This window comes from Vidua chalybeata, chromosome 2, assembly GCF_026979565.1.
Source record: "Vidua chalybeata isolate OUT-0048 chromosome 2, bVidCha1 merged haplotype, whole genome shotgun sequence".
Classification (NCBI taxonomy): domain Eukaryota; kingdom Metazoa; phylum Chordata; class Aves; order Passeriformes; family Viduidae; genus Vidua; species Vidua chalybeata.
This window is the reverse complement of record NC_071531.1, coordinates 24,403,636-24,422,186: the sequence shown is the minus strand read 5'-3', so window position 1 is coordinate 24,422,186 and position 18,551 is coordinate 24,403,636. Positions and strand designations below refer to the sequence as shown.

General features: G+C 39.0%; 1 protein-coding gene across 1 annotated transcript in view; it reads right to left on the bottom strand.

The window, feature by feature from the left end:
- Positions 1 to 18,551, bottom strand: part of COL4A2 (collagen type IV alpha 2 chain) — a 140,430-nt gene that overhangs the window by 29,587 nt on the left and 92,292 nt on the right. The window contains exons 8-24 of the mRNA XM_053968627.1: positions 18,397 to 18,468; positions 16,817 to 16,852; positions 16,661 to 16,723; positions 14,327 to 14,362; positions 13,636 to 13,677; positions 13,039 to 13,113; positions 11,879 to 11,923; positions 10,630 to 10,692; positions 9,811 to 9,855; positions 7,738 to 7,791; positions 7,411 to 7,477; positions 5,986 to 6,087; positions 5,423 to 5,578; positions 4,765 to 4,857; positions 4,292 to 4,458; positions 1,205 to 1,277; positions 1,011 to 1,117 (exon numbers count right to left, since the gene is read on the bottom strand). Coding sequence (XP_053824602.1) covers positions 1,011 to 1,117; positions 1,205 to 1,277; positions 4,292 to 4,458; positions 4,765 to 4,857; positions 5,423 to 5,578; positions 5,986 to 6,087; positions 7,411 to 7,477; positions 7,738 to 7,791; positions 9,811 to 9,855; positions 10,630 to 10,692; positions 11,879 to 11,923; positions 13,039 to 13,113; positions 13,636 to 13,677; positions 14,327 to 14,362; positions 16,661 to 16,723; positions 16,817 to 16,852; positions 18,397 to 18,468 — 1,296 coding nt within the window. The remainder of the gene's footprint in view (positions 1 to 1,010; positions 1,118 to 1,204; positions 1,278 to 4,291; positions 4,459 to 4,764; positions 4,858 to 5,422; positions 5,579 to 5,985; positions 6,088 to 7,410; positions 7,478 to 7,737; positions 7,792 to 9,810; positions 9,856 to 10,629; positions 10,693 to 11,878; positions 11,924 to 13,038; positions 13,114 to 13,635; positions 13,678 to 14,326; positions 14,363 to 16,660; positions 16,724 to 16,816; positions 16,853 to 18,396; positions 18,469 to 18,551) is intronic.

The following is an 18,551-nucleotide window of genomic DNA, read 5'->3' as shown; positions in this document are numbered from 1 at the left end:
TTATGGGCAGTAATTTCTCAAGTGTTGCATCCCAGCTCTTTCAATCAACATTGAAAATAAAGTATTTTTGAAATAACCTGACTTTAATGTAGACCACATGGCAGTAAGGGCGTGAGAGAAGTGCTCCTTGAGGGAACATTCCCCTAAAAATGTTGGCCCATGAAAAGCACTTGGGCAATATGAATAAATGTTGTGGAGGGGCTCCTGGTCCTTTCTGAAAAACTGTAAGTGGATTTGGGGAGACCAAATGAATTGTTAAAAATGCATTGTGGCATTTACTTCTGAGAAAAGCTGACATAAAAATGCACCCAAAAGATTTTTTCTCTGTCTGCACTCCCAGTGGTATTTCTACACTACAAACTTTCTACTTTACAAACATTATCAGAGAATGCTTTTCTATTTTCAGAAGCAATATAAAGTACCATCTTGACTGGAAGGAAAAGTACTGTGGTCTAGAGTGCCTAGTATAGCTCTTGCCCATCTTCAAATATGATATATAAGCGTCCCAGTGGTTCAAAACATCATTTATGATGGGCCACAGGAATTCTTCTTGCAAGGTATTTAATTTTGCCTATAGAAGGAAGTTTGAAAATGAACAAAGACTACCTGTCTAATTTCTAGATAGCTGCAGTTAGGTGAGCTGCTATGAAGCAATATGATGACACAATGTACATTTTAAGGACATATAATTGCAGTAAATTTTGCTTTCCTTCAACACAGTGGTACCAAAGCTATTGAAGTTCAGTCACAAAGAATCTCAGACTATACTAGAAGGAGTCACTAATAAACCATACACTAGCACTTGTTGTTTAAGTAAAGTGGAAATAAAAGTGAAAGATTTTTGTAAAAACCCTGAAAATAAACCTGATGCTAAATTTATCAATAACCAGCAAACCCAGTCTAGTTTTGCACCATTATCTGTGAAAGAAGGACAGGCTGGTGATCATAACTCCTCAGAATTAAGTGCATTAGTAACTGGGTCTGGTGTATTTGCTGTGTTTGTTGCTTACCGGAAGGCCAGGCTGTCCTGGTAAACCATCTAATCCATCTCTGCCTGGGAAACCATCTTCACCTCTGATTCCAGGCAGGCCAGGATCTCCTCGGATCCCTTTGGTGCCTAAAGAAGACCTTCCATTGTGAGACCAATCTTTCATTAATATTATAAATAATAGGAAAATACAGGCGATCAGAATTTTCACTCTACCTTTTGTAGTTACGTGTAAAGAGTCTCCCTTTTCTCCTTTCTGTCCAGGAAATCCAGCTGGACCCGAAAATCCCTGGTGTCACACACATTAAAAAAAAAAAAGCCAAAACAAACCAGAACTGCTTAAGAAATAAGTATCAAGATTTGCATTTCTACTGTCCTGCTTAAAAAAAAAAAAGCCTCCTTAAATTTTACTGCTTTCCTGTTACTTTCCATGAACGATTTCCTCTTCAGTAATCCCATTCTTGTGCAGAACATTTATTAATATATTCTAACTAGAACCAAGGCCTCTATGGCATGGTAGAGGAGATTCTGCAGTGGCTTTCCGTGAGCTAGAGTCCTGCAGGTGACTGCTGCTGCAGAAGTGCACTGGAGAAAACATGGTGAATTTCTCAGTGTTAGCCACAAAAGGAAATGCCCTAAGCAACTCTTTGCCACCTTGGAAAAAACCTTAGGGTTCTACTGATGTGCAGCTCCTCCCGCGCACCACTCCCAAGGAGAACAACCTCACAGCTGGCAGTGGATTGAGATTGGGGCTGTTCTGGGACTGAAAAGCAGCACCACCTTCATTTACCAGACAAGAACTTGGGCACAGAGGGATTAAGTGATCAAATCACTTAATCAAATCACAGATCTATGGGAAGATTTTGGTTAGAAGGGAGGTCTGGGGGTCTCTGGCCCAGCCCAGCACTTGGAGATAGAGCAGGTTGCTCAGGGCCTTGAAAATCTCCAAGGAGGGAAACCTTCTGTCTTGCAAAGACAAGCTGTGGTGATGCTCAAGACCAGTCTCTGGCATTCTTGATTCCTTGGCACAATGCTGGAACCTCCTCCTGAACAGCCCTTCTGAAAGTGGAATTTCTAGCTGCTGGCCAAGAGCCTTGCAATCACGCAACCAAATCCATATCCATGGTAGGTGCCAAGGCCCAGAGGTTACAGAGTAATTTACTAGTGATTGTTTTATGCCACTTAGCTTTAGTTCTGAATAATTACACTCATGCTCACTGAAATATAAGCTGTGCATGTTAGGTTTTCCTCAGCCATCTCTTACTGAATTCCAGGGTTGATAAATTTTTTTTTTAAATACTCCTGTGCCAAACAATATTTAAAAGTGTGTCTTTGACACCACTGTATTTTATTGACATTCTGTGTGAAAAGCATGTGTAAAAAGTGGATCTCAGCTGCAGGTCACCACAACAATACAGGTTTGCACTTCTGTTAGTCAAAACAGTGAGATTAGTTTTGATTATAAGCATTCTGCTTTACCTGGGACATATTTGAAAACTGCATTTAATGGTGAGTGAAGCCAATCTGTACTGCATTGGACATTGATTTTCTTCAGGCCAAAAGAAATCTCAAGAACTTAAAATAATGCTGAATTACTGCATTAACACTGCACTAATAGCATGATCTTCACATTACTATTTTTTGTTCTCAAGATTTAGTTATTATGTATAATTCAATTTAGCACAGAAGTATTTTCAAAATATTTTACAGCTGCTTCTAATTTCTCTTTCTCCACAGAAAAAAATTCCCTTTGCTTGGGATAAAACTTCATTGTCATTAAACTGACATAGATCTTATCAAGATTAATTGTATTTATCATCTACATATGTAGCTTGTTGAACATGCTTAAAGAATTAAGGAGTGATTTTTTTTCCCTAGAATATGGACCAAGAATATGTAAGCTATATTGTTTTACTTTTTGAATTTGCTGTGCTATGTCTGTACATGTTTATACTTCTCTCTGTTCTACAGTAACTTAAATTCTGAGATGAAGACTCTCGAAAGCAAAAAAGTCTTGTAGAAATTACAAAGTTTTAACCAAAATATCAATATTATATTTTTGGAAATATTTCTGTCATTTTTTTCATTACTTCTAGAAAGTATAGCTTTTCATAAAAGTATTTTGAATTTTTGCAAAAAAAATCTACTTTTCCTGCTTTTTTTTTATACAACCAAAATAAAGTCAAAGCTTAATGTATTATATTTAATTCTAACAAATCCCAAACTTTAGATAATTGTGAGTGAACTTGGTTTTTTTGATGTTCAGAAGAGCCTAAAGTACTAACTGAAAAGATATTTGCTCTGATATCTTTGGACTTTACAATGGTATGTAGTGATAGGAAAAGAGGAATAGTTCTAAACTGAAAGACAGTAGGTTTAGATTAGATATTAGGAAGAAATTCTTTACTGTAAGGGTGGTGAGGCCTTGAAGCATGTCAATAGACTCAGAAGAGTTGTGGATACCCCACCCCTGGAAATGTTCAAGGCCAAGAACACTTGGATGCGGTCCTGAGCAACCTGGTCTAGTGGAGGGTGTTCCATCCCATGGCAGGGGTTTGGCACTGGGTGATCTTTAAGGTCCCTTCCAAACAAAAGCATTCTACAATTCTTTGATTCACAAAATCAGCTTCTGGGTCAGCATTACAAAGGACTTATTCTAAAATTTTGAGAGATGTGACTGACTAAAGCCAGTTCTGCCTGTGAGGAGCCATGATGCAGTTAGCACACCACATGGTGCAGCACCTCTATGTATCATCAACAAACAAGCTGTTATGAGCCCTTTCCTCAGTGTTATTGAACAGTGTTTTTTAGAAAGACTATATTGGAAACAAGAACCTTACATTTTATGAGTTTAACATGTGCATCTTATAAGCAACAACCTTAGGTTACTACTGGAGTTGTTTCCCTTCTAGATGGTCAGATCACACTCAATACAGCAGCTTGAAAAGGTTCTGCTTTCTTCAGATTGCAGGTGGACTTTGGTTTATGGGGAAATCTTTCACTCTCCCCAAAATTTTTTATTTGCACTTCCATCCTAGAAATTTTTGGCCTTCCATATTTTGTGGGAAGGAAGGAAGTTGCGGAAGGAAGGAAGTTGCGGAAGGAAGGAAGTTGCGGAAGGAAGGAAAGAAAGGAAAGAAAGGAAAGAAAGGAAAGAAAGAGAAAATCATACTTTTAACCATTTTTCCATGGAGAATAGCTTTGAGGATTTGGATTTTTTTTTCATCTAAAACTGGCATATAAAACTAAGGCATATAAAACTAAGGCATATAACACTAAACAATAAAAAACCAGTGATCTCACTTTTGCTCCAGGGTAGCCAGGAAGACCATGTGGTCCTTGATCACCAGGTTCTCCTTTCCTTCCAGGCTGGCCAGGGGTTCCTGGAAAGCCAGGAGGGCCACGGGGGCCAGTAGAGCCCCTTCTGAGTTCCTCACCCAAAAGGCATCTAGTGCAATCCCCTTCTTCACCTAAGGAAAAAATTGGAATGAGAAGAAAAAAAGCTCTATCAACAACAAATAGATGTGGAGCTGTATCTATCTTATATATAGACTTGAGAATATTTGAGTAGTTTCTCAAATACTTGAGAAAATGTCTCCTTGGCTTTTTTTTTTTTTTCTGACAAGAATCCAACACAACGTTTTTTTGTCATGTTAGCCCCAGATTAAATTCATCAGTCCTCATGCATGTCATAGTTTAATAAACCCAGGAACACACTGGGGCTTTACATAATGCATAACAGCAGATCATCTATTGAGTTATCTGTTATAACCTACCTTTAGGTCCTTTTTGTCCTCTTGGCCCAGGGAAACCTTGTATACCAAATCTACCTGGTGTTCCCTCTCGTCCTTTTAATCCAAAGAGAGGACCTAGAAGTTTAATTTAATAAAAATATAAATTCATCTACTGTATATTTACTCTTTTTCTCTTTCATTCCTATTTCTTTGGGCTGCAACACATTTTCTCATTTCCCCTAATGTCACTAACCCAGCCTGCTGTGATCTACTCCCTCCTCTCCTCCTCTCTCCATCTTTTGACAGCTTCTCACACTCATTCTCAGTGACTTCAATCTGTTGTGGCAGACAATCCTTACCATTCTTTGCTCTCTCTAACACTGAATTCCTCCTCTCAGCCCAACCTACTCTGCATTAGCACAAATAGCCTGCTCTGGATCACCTTCTGCAGATCCTTTTCTCCATTCTTTCAAATGTTGCCAGGACTGTCTAAAAATCACACAAACCTTTTCTTCACTGATGAGTGTACACGACTTCTCTGTGTGTCCTCCCCACCTCTCATTTAATTTTCATTTCGTTTCATTTCATTTCATTTCATTTCATTTCATTTCATTTCATTCTGTCAACGTCTCACTGCCAACAGCTGTCTTTAATCAAAGATGTTCCTGAGAGTTCTCATCATCTCTGTTTTTGCACTTACCAGGAGCTCCAATGGGACCAGGTGGACCACGAATTCCAGGTGAACCATCCTTACCCGGAAGCCCAGGCGGTCCCGCATAATAAGCAGGAGATCCTATTTCACCCTTTTCACCTTTTGGTCCCATTTCTCCAGGTAAGCCTGGCTTATCCCCATCCGCTGAAACAGAACCAGGGAAGAAGTTCAAAGCAATTTCTTAACGGTGCTGCCCAAAGAGCTGTGATGTAACAGAAGAGAAAGTTCTTACAATTGCATCTAATATGCAAGGAAAAATGGACATACTTAGCATGGAGCAAAAATGGTAACTGCACTTATCACTTGAGCAAATCAATAGCAGTTACAGAAACAAGGCTCTGTCATCATCTCTATTTCAATAGTTTTGCAAGAGTCCCACTGGCCCAAAGGAAAATGCTCCTCTCATTCTCTAACCTCCCCCCAGTTATTATCTACTACTCTGCACTGTGTATCACATGATCACCAAAAAAGATTTTCCCCACTGTGACCCTGTATTAGTCAAAACTCCCTATAAAGTTAAGCTGTTAGAACATGTAATGCTGGGGTGTTACCATCAGAAAATCCAGGAAGACCAGGCAATCCACGATCTCCCTCCTCTCCTCGGTCTCCTGGGAGTCCAGAAACACCTGGGAAGCCTGGATCACCTCTTGCACCTGAAAGACATCCCCGATTCCACAAAACATGTTAGTGTGATGCTGCTCTTTGTAAAAAAACCAAGTATTAGAATCTTCAAGTGCTTTGGAGTAATAGAATTTACAACAGTTTCTAAAATGTAGCTTTAGAAATGGACTGACAGGAATGGTGTGGAGCCACCAAGCCCAGGAAGCAGGATAGTATCTTTCACCTTTTACTAATATGCAGCTAGAGCTACATTGCTCCTGGGAAGCACAGAATAGCAGCTTTCTGAGGAGAACCCCTCTTTTCCCTACAGGAAGTTTCTACTGTAACAGATGTGTGATATGTGAGCTTTCCTTTACTTCCCACTACCAAAAGCATCTGTGCCCAGCCCAGCTACTGCCTGCAGAAAGTATCGTGCTCTTGTTAAAGATCAGTGATAGCAGAGGACATGTGGTGTCTTCAGCCCTCTGCCTGCTTCTTTCTCTCTCTACACAGTCCCTCCTGCTTCTAAAAGGTTGGCAGGGTATTTGGGTTGATTTGACCAATGTTTTGGGCCTCTTGCCCCCTTTCTCTGGGAGGAAGGGAACCATTCATTGCTAGTGTCTCTGGCTTTCAACAAGACTAGTAAAATCTGTGGTATGAGGACAAGGGCCAAGGCAATGGCATGTGATCACTCTTGCTGTTTGCTGGCACCTTCCCTTGAATAGTTTTGGCCTTGGCAAACTGCTATCACCTTTTATGTGTTTCTAGTCTAGCCATGCAGAGCCACCACAGCTCTGTAGAACAGCTGACACTGGAAGCTACAAGCTTAGTGAGAAGATCACAACAGAAAACTGTCAATTTTAAAAAGGAAAAAAATACTCTTATATTCCTCAAGGTTTTTTTACTGTGTGCATTTCTTTCTTTCTTTCTTTCTTTCTTTCTTCTTTCTTTCTTTCTTTCTTTCTTTCTTTCTGTCTGTCTGTCTGTCTGTCTGTCTGTTAGATGATAAGAATGCTCTCTGCTGTGCTGCCACTACTGCCCTTTATCCAAAGTCTGAAACAGGACACAGAAGACAGACTCCCATTCTTCCTTTTGCTGGACAACAAAGTCACACGCTTTTTTGCTTGCTTCTTCTCTGTGGATACAGGCATGCATGGAAGCCTTTTGTATAGCAATCCAGCTCAGCAGGAGAGACAAAGAAACCACCTGCCTGAAAAAAGCTGATTAGGGCACTCTCTTGGAAGGCAGTTACAGCTTCTGGAACACTTTAGCAAACACATTTTTTTTTGAGGAGTTGAATTCTTAGAATGTCATGCTTTTGATCTATGCAGAAGGTAGTAAAACAGCTAAGATAAACAATCTGAGCAAAGATGTACCTTTCCTTGGGATGCGGGAAGGAAAATAGGAATCTGGCCCTGGAGGACCCATCTCGCCAGGCTCCCCCTGTCAACAGAAGTTGAAGTATCACACCCAAGCACATTGTTATAGAGAATTTCTTTTAAAATGAAAAGGTATCCCCATGAAACACAAACCCCCAAACTCCCAAAGACAACATTTAAGAAACCTCAAAGATATCAAATTAACAAACCACATAACTGGTTCTACAATGACAACACAATTGCTACTACATGATGACAGAAAAGGAAAGAAGGCAAAATGACAATCTGGCTTCTTGCTTCTAGCAAATGAAAGTAAAGCAGTACCTTGCTTCCTCTGGGACCATGGCCACCGGGTGGACCATCAAATCCTGGAATACCCTGTAATACACATAAAAACAATTGACTCTTCCTTTATCAGAGAGAGACTAAAATTACTTGGTCTGTAGCAATTCCTGTAACACCAGTAAGGTTCCTTGTAGTTTGCTGTCCCACCTCTTGGACCAAGCCTAACTCTTGCCAAAGGCCAGAGGGACCTGCTGTGATGCAGGCTCTGTCACCCCTGGCAGGCGTGCAGATGGAAGGAGCACCTACACACACTCACACCATTTCATGGGTGCAGGAGCAGAAAAGGGGATCCCCTCCATGCCAGTTGACCCTGAGACACATGGGCTAGGCAGCCAGACCACAGCAGCCTGCTGCAAGAAAACGAAACAAGTCAGAATCATTACAAGTAGACATATTTTCACTGGAATGGAAGCAGTGAGCAGTGAAATAGCACTGAAGTACACAGGTCCTTTTTGCTCTTTTCCAGGTGGCTGGAGACTGTTTGGCTGAAGAAGGGCTGAATGAGAAGAACCCAGAAGCAGACAGATTTCAGAGATGTTGACCCAGATGAGATCATCTCTTCTGTGTGCTTTACTCATCTCTTCTACAACTTTTGCTCTTTACAGAAAATGTTTCTATGTACTCTGGAAAGAGACTGGTGTTAAAAGAGTGTGCTCTTAGTAGAAAACAGTGGCCAGATCAACAGCTGATGTCAATTAACACAGTTTTGTTGAAACCAGTAGCTTTGGATTTATTCACACTTATAATTAGATTATTAGTCAGCTTTTTAAAATCCCGGCATCTCTCAAGTTTCATAGTGGGTACAACTCTTACCCAGAACTTGAATGTTAATAACCAGCTCTCTAAGTCACTCTTGAAGAAGTTTTGAAGCACTAAAAGTACCACAGCTCTCCAGATGCTGCAAACCTGATCACATGTTTCAGAAACTCTTCCATAATGGCAAGTGTACATCACACCATTGGAAAAGAGCCTTTTGATTATCAGGTGTAAAGTCTCTTTACACTAGGTGGAGCTGGTGGTCTAAAAGCAAAGCCAGCAGTTTCCTACTTAACTGCAATTTCATCTGTATGCTAACAGGACTTAATCATCCTTCTTTCCTTCTTAAGAATAAAATCACTCAAAAATCAACAAAAAGGACGTTGTGAATAGCACACAGAGTAGAGTGTCCCCTCTCACACACACATCATCCAAACCAATGTACCTTCTGCTAAAATTATTGTCAAAATTCATCCTCAAAAAGGAGCAGCCACTGCTCACTTCTGACTGGAGCATGAACCCATGTTAAGGTCAAACAGTGGGCTTTAATGGGTTTTGCATCAGCCTCTCCATGTATGTATTACTAATAGCAATTCCCTTCCACACCACCAGGACTGAGTAGTTGTGCAAGTGTTATTTTTCAGATTTCGTGTACTTTCATGTCCCATGTGTTTCATGTTATTATTGTTATGCCTTGGTGGCAGGACAAATCTTTAAACAACTAAAGATGGCAAAGCATGGAAAAATCGTGCATCCCACAGCTATTTACCTCATGGAAGTGATTTCTAATGCTGACTGAAGAAGGCTTTTTCTGAGACCAAACAGAAAGTCTCTGTCTGACAGAATGCTATTTTAAATATTTGGGTGTGTTTCCATGGGGACAGAGATCTAACTGGTATATTTATCAGTTTCCATCTCTTCTCCCTTTGTGATATCCAAGATAACTGTACATTTCAACCACATCTGCAGAAAGCTATTCATAAAAGCTTCTGCTTGTAGCAAGAAAATCACAGAAATCATAATCACAGTAATTATAACAATGAAAGTGATACTTCCCTGTAATGGTCACAAAAGATGCTCATGGAAGCAAAACTGGACTTTAATCATAGGGTAATTTCTTTTTCTCACTGATGAGAAAAATAACTGACCCAAAATGAGCATGATGGATGAACCCAGATGATATCTGTTAGACTACAGCTAGTGTAATTGCAGGCAGAATTTGTCCTCTACAGTTTACTTTTCAGACAGATTGTCTACATATGTGCTAGAAACAACAGTCTTGTACGAAATACTCACTCTTTCTCCACTGAGTCCTGGAAAACCAGTGATGCCAGGCAGTCCCTATGAAGGTACAATAAAATTAACAAAATAAAATTACATTCTAACGCCCTCATGGCAAAGAACCATTATTATTTCTTAGATAAAATAAATCTAAGAGCTTGAAACTCTAACAGTCACACTTCAGATATGTTTTCAATTAGATTTTTGTATGGTGCAAACAGTGCAAGTCTGAACTCCAATCTGGTATTTTATTTTTTTCTCTCTTAATCAATACATTGTAAATTGACCATAAAGATTATAAAGATGAATGAGGTTTTTTTTTTTTTTTTAATTGTATTCTCAGTATTGTTCTCACTCCATTTAAGCACTTCAGAAACACTGCTCCAAAACAAGCAGTCATAGATGCTACAAGAAAGCATTTAGATTGACTTTTGTTTGAGTCCACAAGTAAGTGGAGTCAGACTCATGTTTGTGAACCATGGTCTGCAGATTGGATGGGAACAGTGAAGTACAGCTTGTGCTGAGGACCAGGAAAGCAGCTGTGGTAAGTGAGCACAGCTTCAGGTGAGAGATGCACAAGGCTTCCCAGTGATGGCACAGGTACCTTGCCATTCTTTGGCACACCTGTGAGTCCTGTGGGGCCTCCTCCCACCACCATTTCAAAATGGCCTTTTCACTTTCCTGCTTCAGGCAGTTCTGGGCTGGCCAAACCTATTGATCTAAAGAACTATAACTTCCATGATTTTTTCATCTGTGTTTTGTTCCAGAAGGCAAATTCTCAGCTCAGATCCACCCACTCAGCTGAGTGAATTCTACTTCTAATGAGTGACTCACCCTCTCTCCTGCGTAGCCCATTACCCCTTCTTCACCTTTTTCAGGAGGAAAGAGGAGAACACCCTAGGAAAGATTGCATGTCAATTCAACGTATTTCTTCATTATGTGCAAAAAAATTGCAACAGTCTTTTATGGAAGCTAAACAGGAAGAAAGCATCATTGTAACACAAGGATAATCTAATAATAGCTGCATGTGAAAGAACTGTTGTCCTTATAATTAAGTGTAACATGCTTGCTTCATTACAATAGCAGGAGCAGGGCATTAGAGAGAGGACAGTGTCTCACTCCTATCATCTCCTTTATTTCTTCTGTGTCTGCAGCTCTGAAGAAGAGCCAAAATAATTATTCAGCTATACAACCAATTAAGCAACTCAGCTTATGCCCAAACTGCAGCTTCAGAGAGCTATTTGGCAAACACAGGCATGCTGCTATCCATCCTACTATACAAAACAAAAGAAGGGGAAAACCACATATCCCCTTTTGCTACATCAGCATATAATTACAGTTTTCCTAATGAGTAAAAAAAAATCCTACATATGTAGAAAATGATCAGCAGCTGAGGAACTGGCTAGCAACCACACATGGAGGGCATCAGAGCTCACAATGTGACCTTCTCCCACAACCTTGTGGAGCTGCTGACCAGACCATCTGAGAAAATAAAGCTCTGCAAAATGCTCAGTGAGGCATCCCTGCTTAGTAAAGACTCTGTTTTAAACCCCTCTGGGAAGTCAAAAGGAACCACTCAATGGCAAAGCTATTTAGTCAGTCTAGAGGTTGTCTGGGAGTTATAACTAAACCATGTTCAGTCAAGCTGGGTTGACAGCTTTGCACAATACAGCAACATATGGGATTACTGCCCACTTACTCAACAGATCTAAAAAACCATGAGACAAAAAGTTTGTATTTGTTGGACAGTAGGCTAAAAATGATTAAAAATACTCCATATGTTCTTATGGAATGAAATACAGTGAAATTTTAAAACACAGATCAGAAGAATAAGTAAAGAGATTTATTAATAATTAGAACTAAAATTAAAAATATGTGGGGGAAAGTCTTATTTCAGTAAACCAGTAAGAGAACAAATGATTGTGCTATGGAGTTATTACACATCAAGTTGTTCAGTTTTTCTGAAGCATTAGAACTGGTGTCTCTGCTTATAACACATCTACATCGCATCACATCAGTGAAGAGCTCACAAGTATTAACTCCAATATTATTATTTGACTTTGTTCTTCTCCACGTGACTTACTGGAATTCCAGCTTCCCCTCTTGGCCCAGGGTCTCCTCTTTCACCCTAACAAAAAGGAAAAAGTATTCAGATATGTTTTGGCATTCCCACTTACATTTCAGTAACTTTTATACAACACAAAATGACTGATTAAGAGAAAAAACACTATTCTTGTGCTATTCTTTATTCATACGCTTCTTGTATGAAATGAATGCTTTCATGATAAGTTTTTGAAGTTGCTTTTTAAAGAAATAGTTGATAATTTTTCTGAAAAGGTCTTTAGGAATGTGAATGCCCAGCTCTTTCCAGGCTTGTGGTGAGTGCCAAAGGAATGCCTATGAATAAATGCTCACTCTCCTATTTTTACCTACTGGTTAGCTAAGAATTATTTGATCAAGAGCTCCAGTTAGGTTAAGACAAATCATAGCCTAAATTCCACTCTCTATATTGATGACACCTTCATTGAATATAACAGCTCTCCAGGTAAGTAGCTCAATATGGGTGTCTGCTTAGTCATTAAAATCTCAGCATGTTTGTTATTTAGGGCAGACTGCAGAGTATTAAAGGTGTTTTTAGATCTTCCAGTATCATAGCAATTTACTCATCTTACTGCAGAAATCATATGAGCCACATAAACTTTCCAACTTCAAATATGGGACATAAAATAACTGGTCTGGAGCTTGGTGTCTGACACAGAATATGCACATACAGGGTTTGACTGCCTCTGCTCCCAGCAAGAAGCAGCAGATGAGAATAAACTGCATCTTGCATGTGGGGATTTCTCCAATATGTAAGAATAAGCCTTAACTCTAAGTATATAAATATCTGCATCACATAGATAAGTTATCAAAACAAACACAGTAATGGTTTCTCAGCAGGCATTTCTGCTTGTAAAATGAGATGTGAGTGATGGCCAGTAGCTGCATGCTTGAACAAAAAGAACAAGTTTGCCAAAGGCGCCTCTAAACTTGAGAAATACTTTCTGAATTACTTTAGCCACCACAGTTTCAATAAATACATTATGATCCAAGTTTGTGAAAGTAGCAGATTTCTCTTTTGATATATTAAAGTCTTTTAAGTTCTATATGTTAAAGCACGTTTGTACAATATTTTAACTTTGGTAGCACAGAGCTCTTAATTCCTTTTTTTTTTTTTTTTCAGAAAAATACCCTCTTAGTTACCTTGTGCTTGTCAGGGGAGACACCCGTCAGTTCTCTTGTAGGAAGCCCAGGTGGACCTGGAGGACCTGGGGGGCCCTGCAGGGAAAACACAAAGGAACATTTAATAACAGCTCTAATACCTGGTCAAGTTGATCAGCAGAGGCTCTAGGGCACTGCAAAGGAGCTGCACAGATTTGCCCCTGATGGGAGTATGGTTGTAAACCATATACAACCATACCAAATAAATTTGTGTTAAGATAAATTAATTTTGTGCTGGGTTAACATATCACAATACTTGCTCTTGCCCTGTGTGTTTTCAGAACAACAGCAAAGATTATTGCATTACATAAAGTGGCCTGGCTTTATAAATTTCAGAAGTGTTACCTCTGTGTCAGTGTAAATGAGAGCACAGAGAGACCTACACATATAGGAGTTAGTTCAGCTATAATGTCCCTTATAGGGGTAATAATTACTCTCAGACCTATACTTCATTTTTCTCTTATAATTATACAATGCAATTGCAAATGAAGAGAGTATTTAAAATATGTTAATTTATAAATAACAGAAAACATCCAGCTGCCCTTTAGTGGTGATATTAATATATTAGTTTTCCTTTACCTGTTCACCTTTTTCTCCATAGAAGCCAAGGCCCCTGTTGCCCTGCAAAAACAATAGGTCAATGTTTACCAAATGTATAACTCTAATCTAATATAAAATTCAAATTTAAACGTGCTTAAAGGCCTTTTCAGGCTTACTGTACAACACCATTGAAGAACTGCAATCAAACAATAGCCTAGGTTTACCTTGAAGTATTTGTATAGATTTAGAAATAATTTTACAGATCTAAACTTTTAGAAAGACAACTGTTTAAAATATCATGCTACCAGTTCTTCTTTGAGTCATCCACTGAGTAATGTAATGAAAAGATCAAGCATTTCTTCTGCAAGATTTTTAATAGCCTTGAATGCTAAATAAAAAAACCTAAAAAGGCTGGAACAATGAAGTCATATATTTTTTTCCATGGAGATAAAATTGAACATTGTGAAGACTGCAAGGATTCTCTGTTCATTCTCTGTTCATGGGAAGCTACTGTGACTACAGTAGCCAATTAAATCTGGCTCTAATCTTTTTAGGGTAGGTGATCCCAGTGTAAGATTAACTTCCCATGGTATGCAGCCAACACAGAAGGTCTTGTGCTACACAGTCTTTCATGCAGCTCATGGTGCTTTCTTTTAATGCCTTCAAGTAGGTCTTGGATAAACCTCAGCAACACAAAATCAACATCAACAACTCTGCCACAAAGACTTACTTGTGGTCCTGGGGGCCCTGGGGGTCCTGGTGGTCCCTGGGGAAGCACAATAGGGGAGAGCAAGTTACTTGTTGCTTTCTAATCAATGCGTGCAGGAGGTTAGTTACCCTCTGTCTGAAATGTAAGTATATATTTAGTAGGGAGTGTATTCCTCAGCATCCCATGTGCCATTGTATTTTAGCTATATTTATTTATTGTATGTTAGCTGTATTTACTGTTCTGAAAATACCTTCCTAAGTCACATTGTAATCTTTCTGAGCAGACTGACAGTTACCTAGCCTAGATCTAATGAAAACCCATTTTTCAAGTAATAAGAACTTGTGCTTTTGGATCCTGACTAAGCAACATTTTAAGCTCATACCTAAAGTTAAGCACATCTTTAAGTCCTTCACTGGGCTGCAGTTTTGGTACTGTATTGGTCTGTAAGAGATTGAACTACCATAAGCATCTCAGGTTACCTATTTGGGATTGTACAGAATGAAATCAAAGGAAGACGGTGGAAAATGAAACTCAAACAGGAAATATATCTGACAGAGGCTTACACGAGGTAGGAAAGCCATTAACTGAAGAGACAACCTCCCTTGCCTCAGTCAGCTAAGGTAGTTAACAGGCTCCAAAGGGCTTTACACACTAAAAACTCTGTCAAAGGAGGGAAAGCTGGGGTGAATAAGAAGCATGAGCTGCTCAGCTCATGGTGAATGAGAGACACAGAAAGGAGAGAAGGTTGCAGATGGAACTGTCCACCTACTGAGCCCTGAAAGGGGATGTTAGCTGCATAATGCAAGAACAAGTCTAACCTGCAAGGAAAAGATAGTAACATTCAGGTGAGACCTGAACTTTTTAGGCATTTCCGCCTTGCTATGTACCTTTGCGTGGACAAACACTAGATTTGTTCTGAAACAAACATGCTTTTGAATCACTTTTGGTGACTCAAGTAATTTGTGAACTACTGCCTAACCTGGTGGGCAGATGCACTGCACAGGGTATCCCCTAGCCTGGAGAGCCTGCAGGACCTGGGGGAGCCATGCCTGCCTTCCTGCACTACCCAGCTCTCAGAGAAGAGCAATGACGCAGACCTGACCTGTGAAGTGCTCCTGGGTCTCTCTCACAGGTGAGTCATAGCTTTAGAGGCAGTAAATAAAATTGGATGTAGTTTGCTCAAAAGAGATGTTGCCAATATGGTAACCAGAGGGATGTAGCTGTGGGGCCTCCCCAAGACAGGGGCTCTGAAAATGTATGGTTCATAGCACTCCTAACATCCCAGAAGGAGCACTGGGAATATGAGTCTCTGCAGGCTGGGCTCCTGTGTGAAGCTCATGAACTTCTGTGGGTTTGCTCTAAATAAAAAGTAAAGGACTGATTTTCCTTCAGGAGGACCAGTGAGAAAGAAAAGGTGCAGTTTACTCCAGGTGATAAAACAGGCCAGTGCAGAAAATTAACTTTGAAAGGCTTAGCATATCGTGGATCTAGGGGTTTTATTTTTTTTGTGTTTTGTTTTTTTTTTTTTTTTTTTTTTTTTTTTTTTTGTGTGTGTGTTTTTTTCTGGTCTTTTGTTTGTTTGTTTGTTTGTTTGTTTGTTTGGTTTAGTTTGGGTTTTTTGGGGCTGCTGGGGAGGGGGATGTTCCTGAAAACAGCTATGGAGACTGTGAGTGAGAAGCTCCGAACTAATTTTTTTCTCCTCAGATCAGGGATGTAAAGCAGGTCCAAAGTAAGTTTTCACAAAACAATGAAAAAAGCAAATTCTATAAAGTTGTGTTACAGGAAAATCAAAGATGCTTAAAGAAATCAAAATCTATTGAATTTGAATACCTGCTTCTCACCCATAAAACTATTAACCATGGAAACAAGAAATGTATAAATTGTATCTGGAGAGAACACAGTCTTTCCAAAGAACTATACTGCAACAGTTGTCAACATCAGTGCTGTAAATGATGATTTTGGAAAAAAAATAATGGAAAATAGTTTAAAATTGCATTCTAAATACCATTCAATCTCCTGTGAGAAGTATAGACAGCTAATATACAGAATAATGCTAATGAGCAGAAAAGGTAAACTATTCAAGACATTATGATAACTCAGTGTAGGGAGATGTTCTAAGGAGGTTAAAAAAATACTATATGAATCAAAAACTTCTGGCAGCACAGGGCAAAAATCTCTATACCTCTTCCTGCAATATTCATCCCTCAGCATCTCACAGTGCTTTTTAAAAGGTCTAATGTCCATTGACACTTTCTTGCTATTTCTAACCTAGGTTACAATCCAACATAATAGAACTTGCTGAGATAATTCTTCTGTTTGGTTAATTTTTAGAGAATTTAATTTTAATATACTTACTGGTCTTCCTCGCTGTCCTCTTGGACCAATAGGTCCTTGAATACCCAGCGTACCTGGAGGTCCCTTTAAATAAAAAAATCCACCAACTATCAATAAATGTTGTTCTGATATTAGTTACTGTTGACACTTTATCACATCCACTGTAATACTACTTACTGGAAAACCAATGATTCCTGAATCCCCAGGATCTCCCTAAAAAAAACCAAAACAAAAACAAAGAAGTAAAAAATACAATAAATTCTATATACAAAATTGAATAAAATATTTTTATTGCTTATTAATTTTTTTCTCATTCAAACAACTAATTATAGCATGTAATGCTACTCAACCCCTTCCATACAGATGCATTCCATAGAGATGTTGAGATAACTGAATGTGGGCCACACAGATTTCATACTCTATAGATAATTGCATGCAATAGAGTAGCACGGTACGAAGTTGACTAATGAAATTAGGGATCCAAACTACAAGACTGAACTATGCAACAGACCACACTGAATTTTTTTGTTGAAAAATCCTATCTAACCAGTGGCTTAATTAGGGCTATAACCTTAGCTGAAATGTTCAAGCTCATTTTTGTGAGTTGCATGGGAATTACTGAATCATTTTGATTCTCTTCTGAGTCACCAAAAGCATTTGGAACATACTGTTTTCAGTGACCACATATTTTAACTTCAGTACATGCTGAAATGTTTTTGGAAATTAGATCCAAAAATGTTCTAGCCCAAAGACCTTTCAACACACATAAATAATGTGTTACTCAGTCCAAACACCTTCAATCATTTTGAGTAGCATGTTAACTACCTAGTTAATTTGGGTTTAGTTAACAGAATAATTTGTGGAACCAAGTACTTTCTGAAATGAATACAGGTGTCAGTATCCATCCTTGGCTGCAATATAGTTGAGCATTTCTTAAACATTACTTAATCACTCCTGGTTACTAACAGTGCAGATCTGAAGATTTTCTAAAAGGAAAAGAAGTTTCCATTAAAAATACAGGCAACTTAAAAATATGTCAAGAGAAACACCTATTTTAGCACTTACTGCTGGCACAAAATACACACCAACAATGTCAGCAGATTCCTTCTGTGCTGAGTATAGCTCAGTTGCAGCTTTTCAATCAGCCACGATTTATACTCTACATACATAATCCCTTGTCTCCTTATACCTTCAAATTATGCAAATTGATATTTATTATTTTCTCATATATATATATGAGAAAAAGCTGCAAGTGATTACAAAAGAAGCTTTAAGGATTAGACAGTAAAAGCAGCCACTGGAATACTTGGGGTTTACTAAATAACTAAATTAAATATTGAAGGATATTTTACCCTAATTAATCAAACACTTGCATGAAAATTTTACAGGAAAGGTGCTAACAGTAACCAGAATCATTCAATGGACAAACCAATGGCAAAGAAAGGATTTTGCTATGCATGATACAAAGGTAGTCATTGAATAAAGAGGGAAATACTTGACCTACATCATCTACAGTGCCTTTGCAATCTACCTATAGGCTGACACTCCTTGGAAATAACAGAGTTCAGATTTTTTCCCTTGGACATCATATAAACTTCTCTGCACCAGATAAAGCAGAAGATGCCTTTAAAAGCCTACACAAAATCAAAGTGGGCCTCTTGGGTTGTGCTTATCAGAGTATAAGAAAAATTTACTCTCCATCCTGTGTCTGAAAAACTGTAGTGGGCAAGAATAACTGCTGGGAGTTCCAGACGTACCCTGTGTCGGCTGATGATCTCCGGCGCTACTATGTACGGTTCCCCCTTCTGGCCCTTGGGCCCTTGGACTCCCTGGAGGTGACCAAAAAACCCAAAACACAATGTAAGCTCTCAGACCATCTATGTTAACATGTAAACAGCTAAGAGTGAATTTT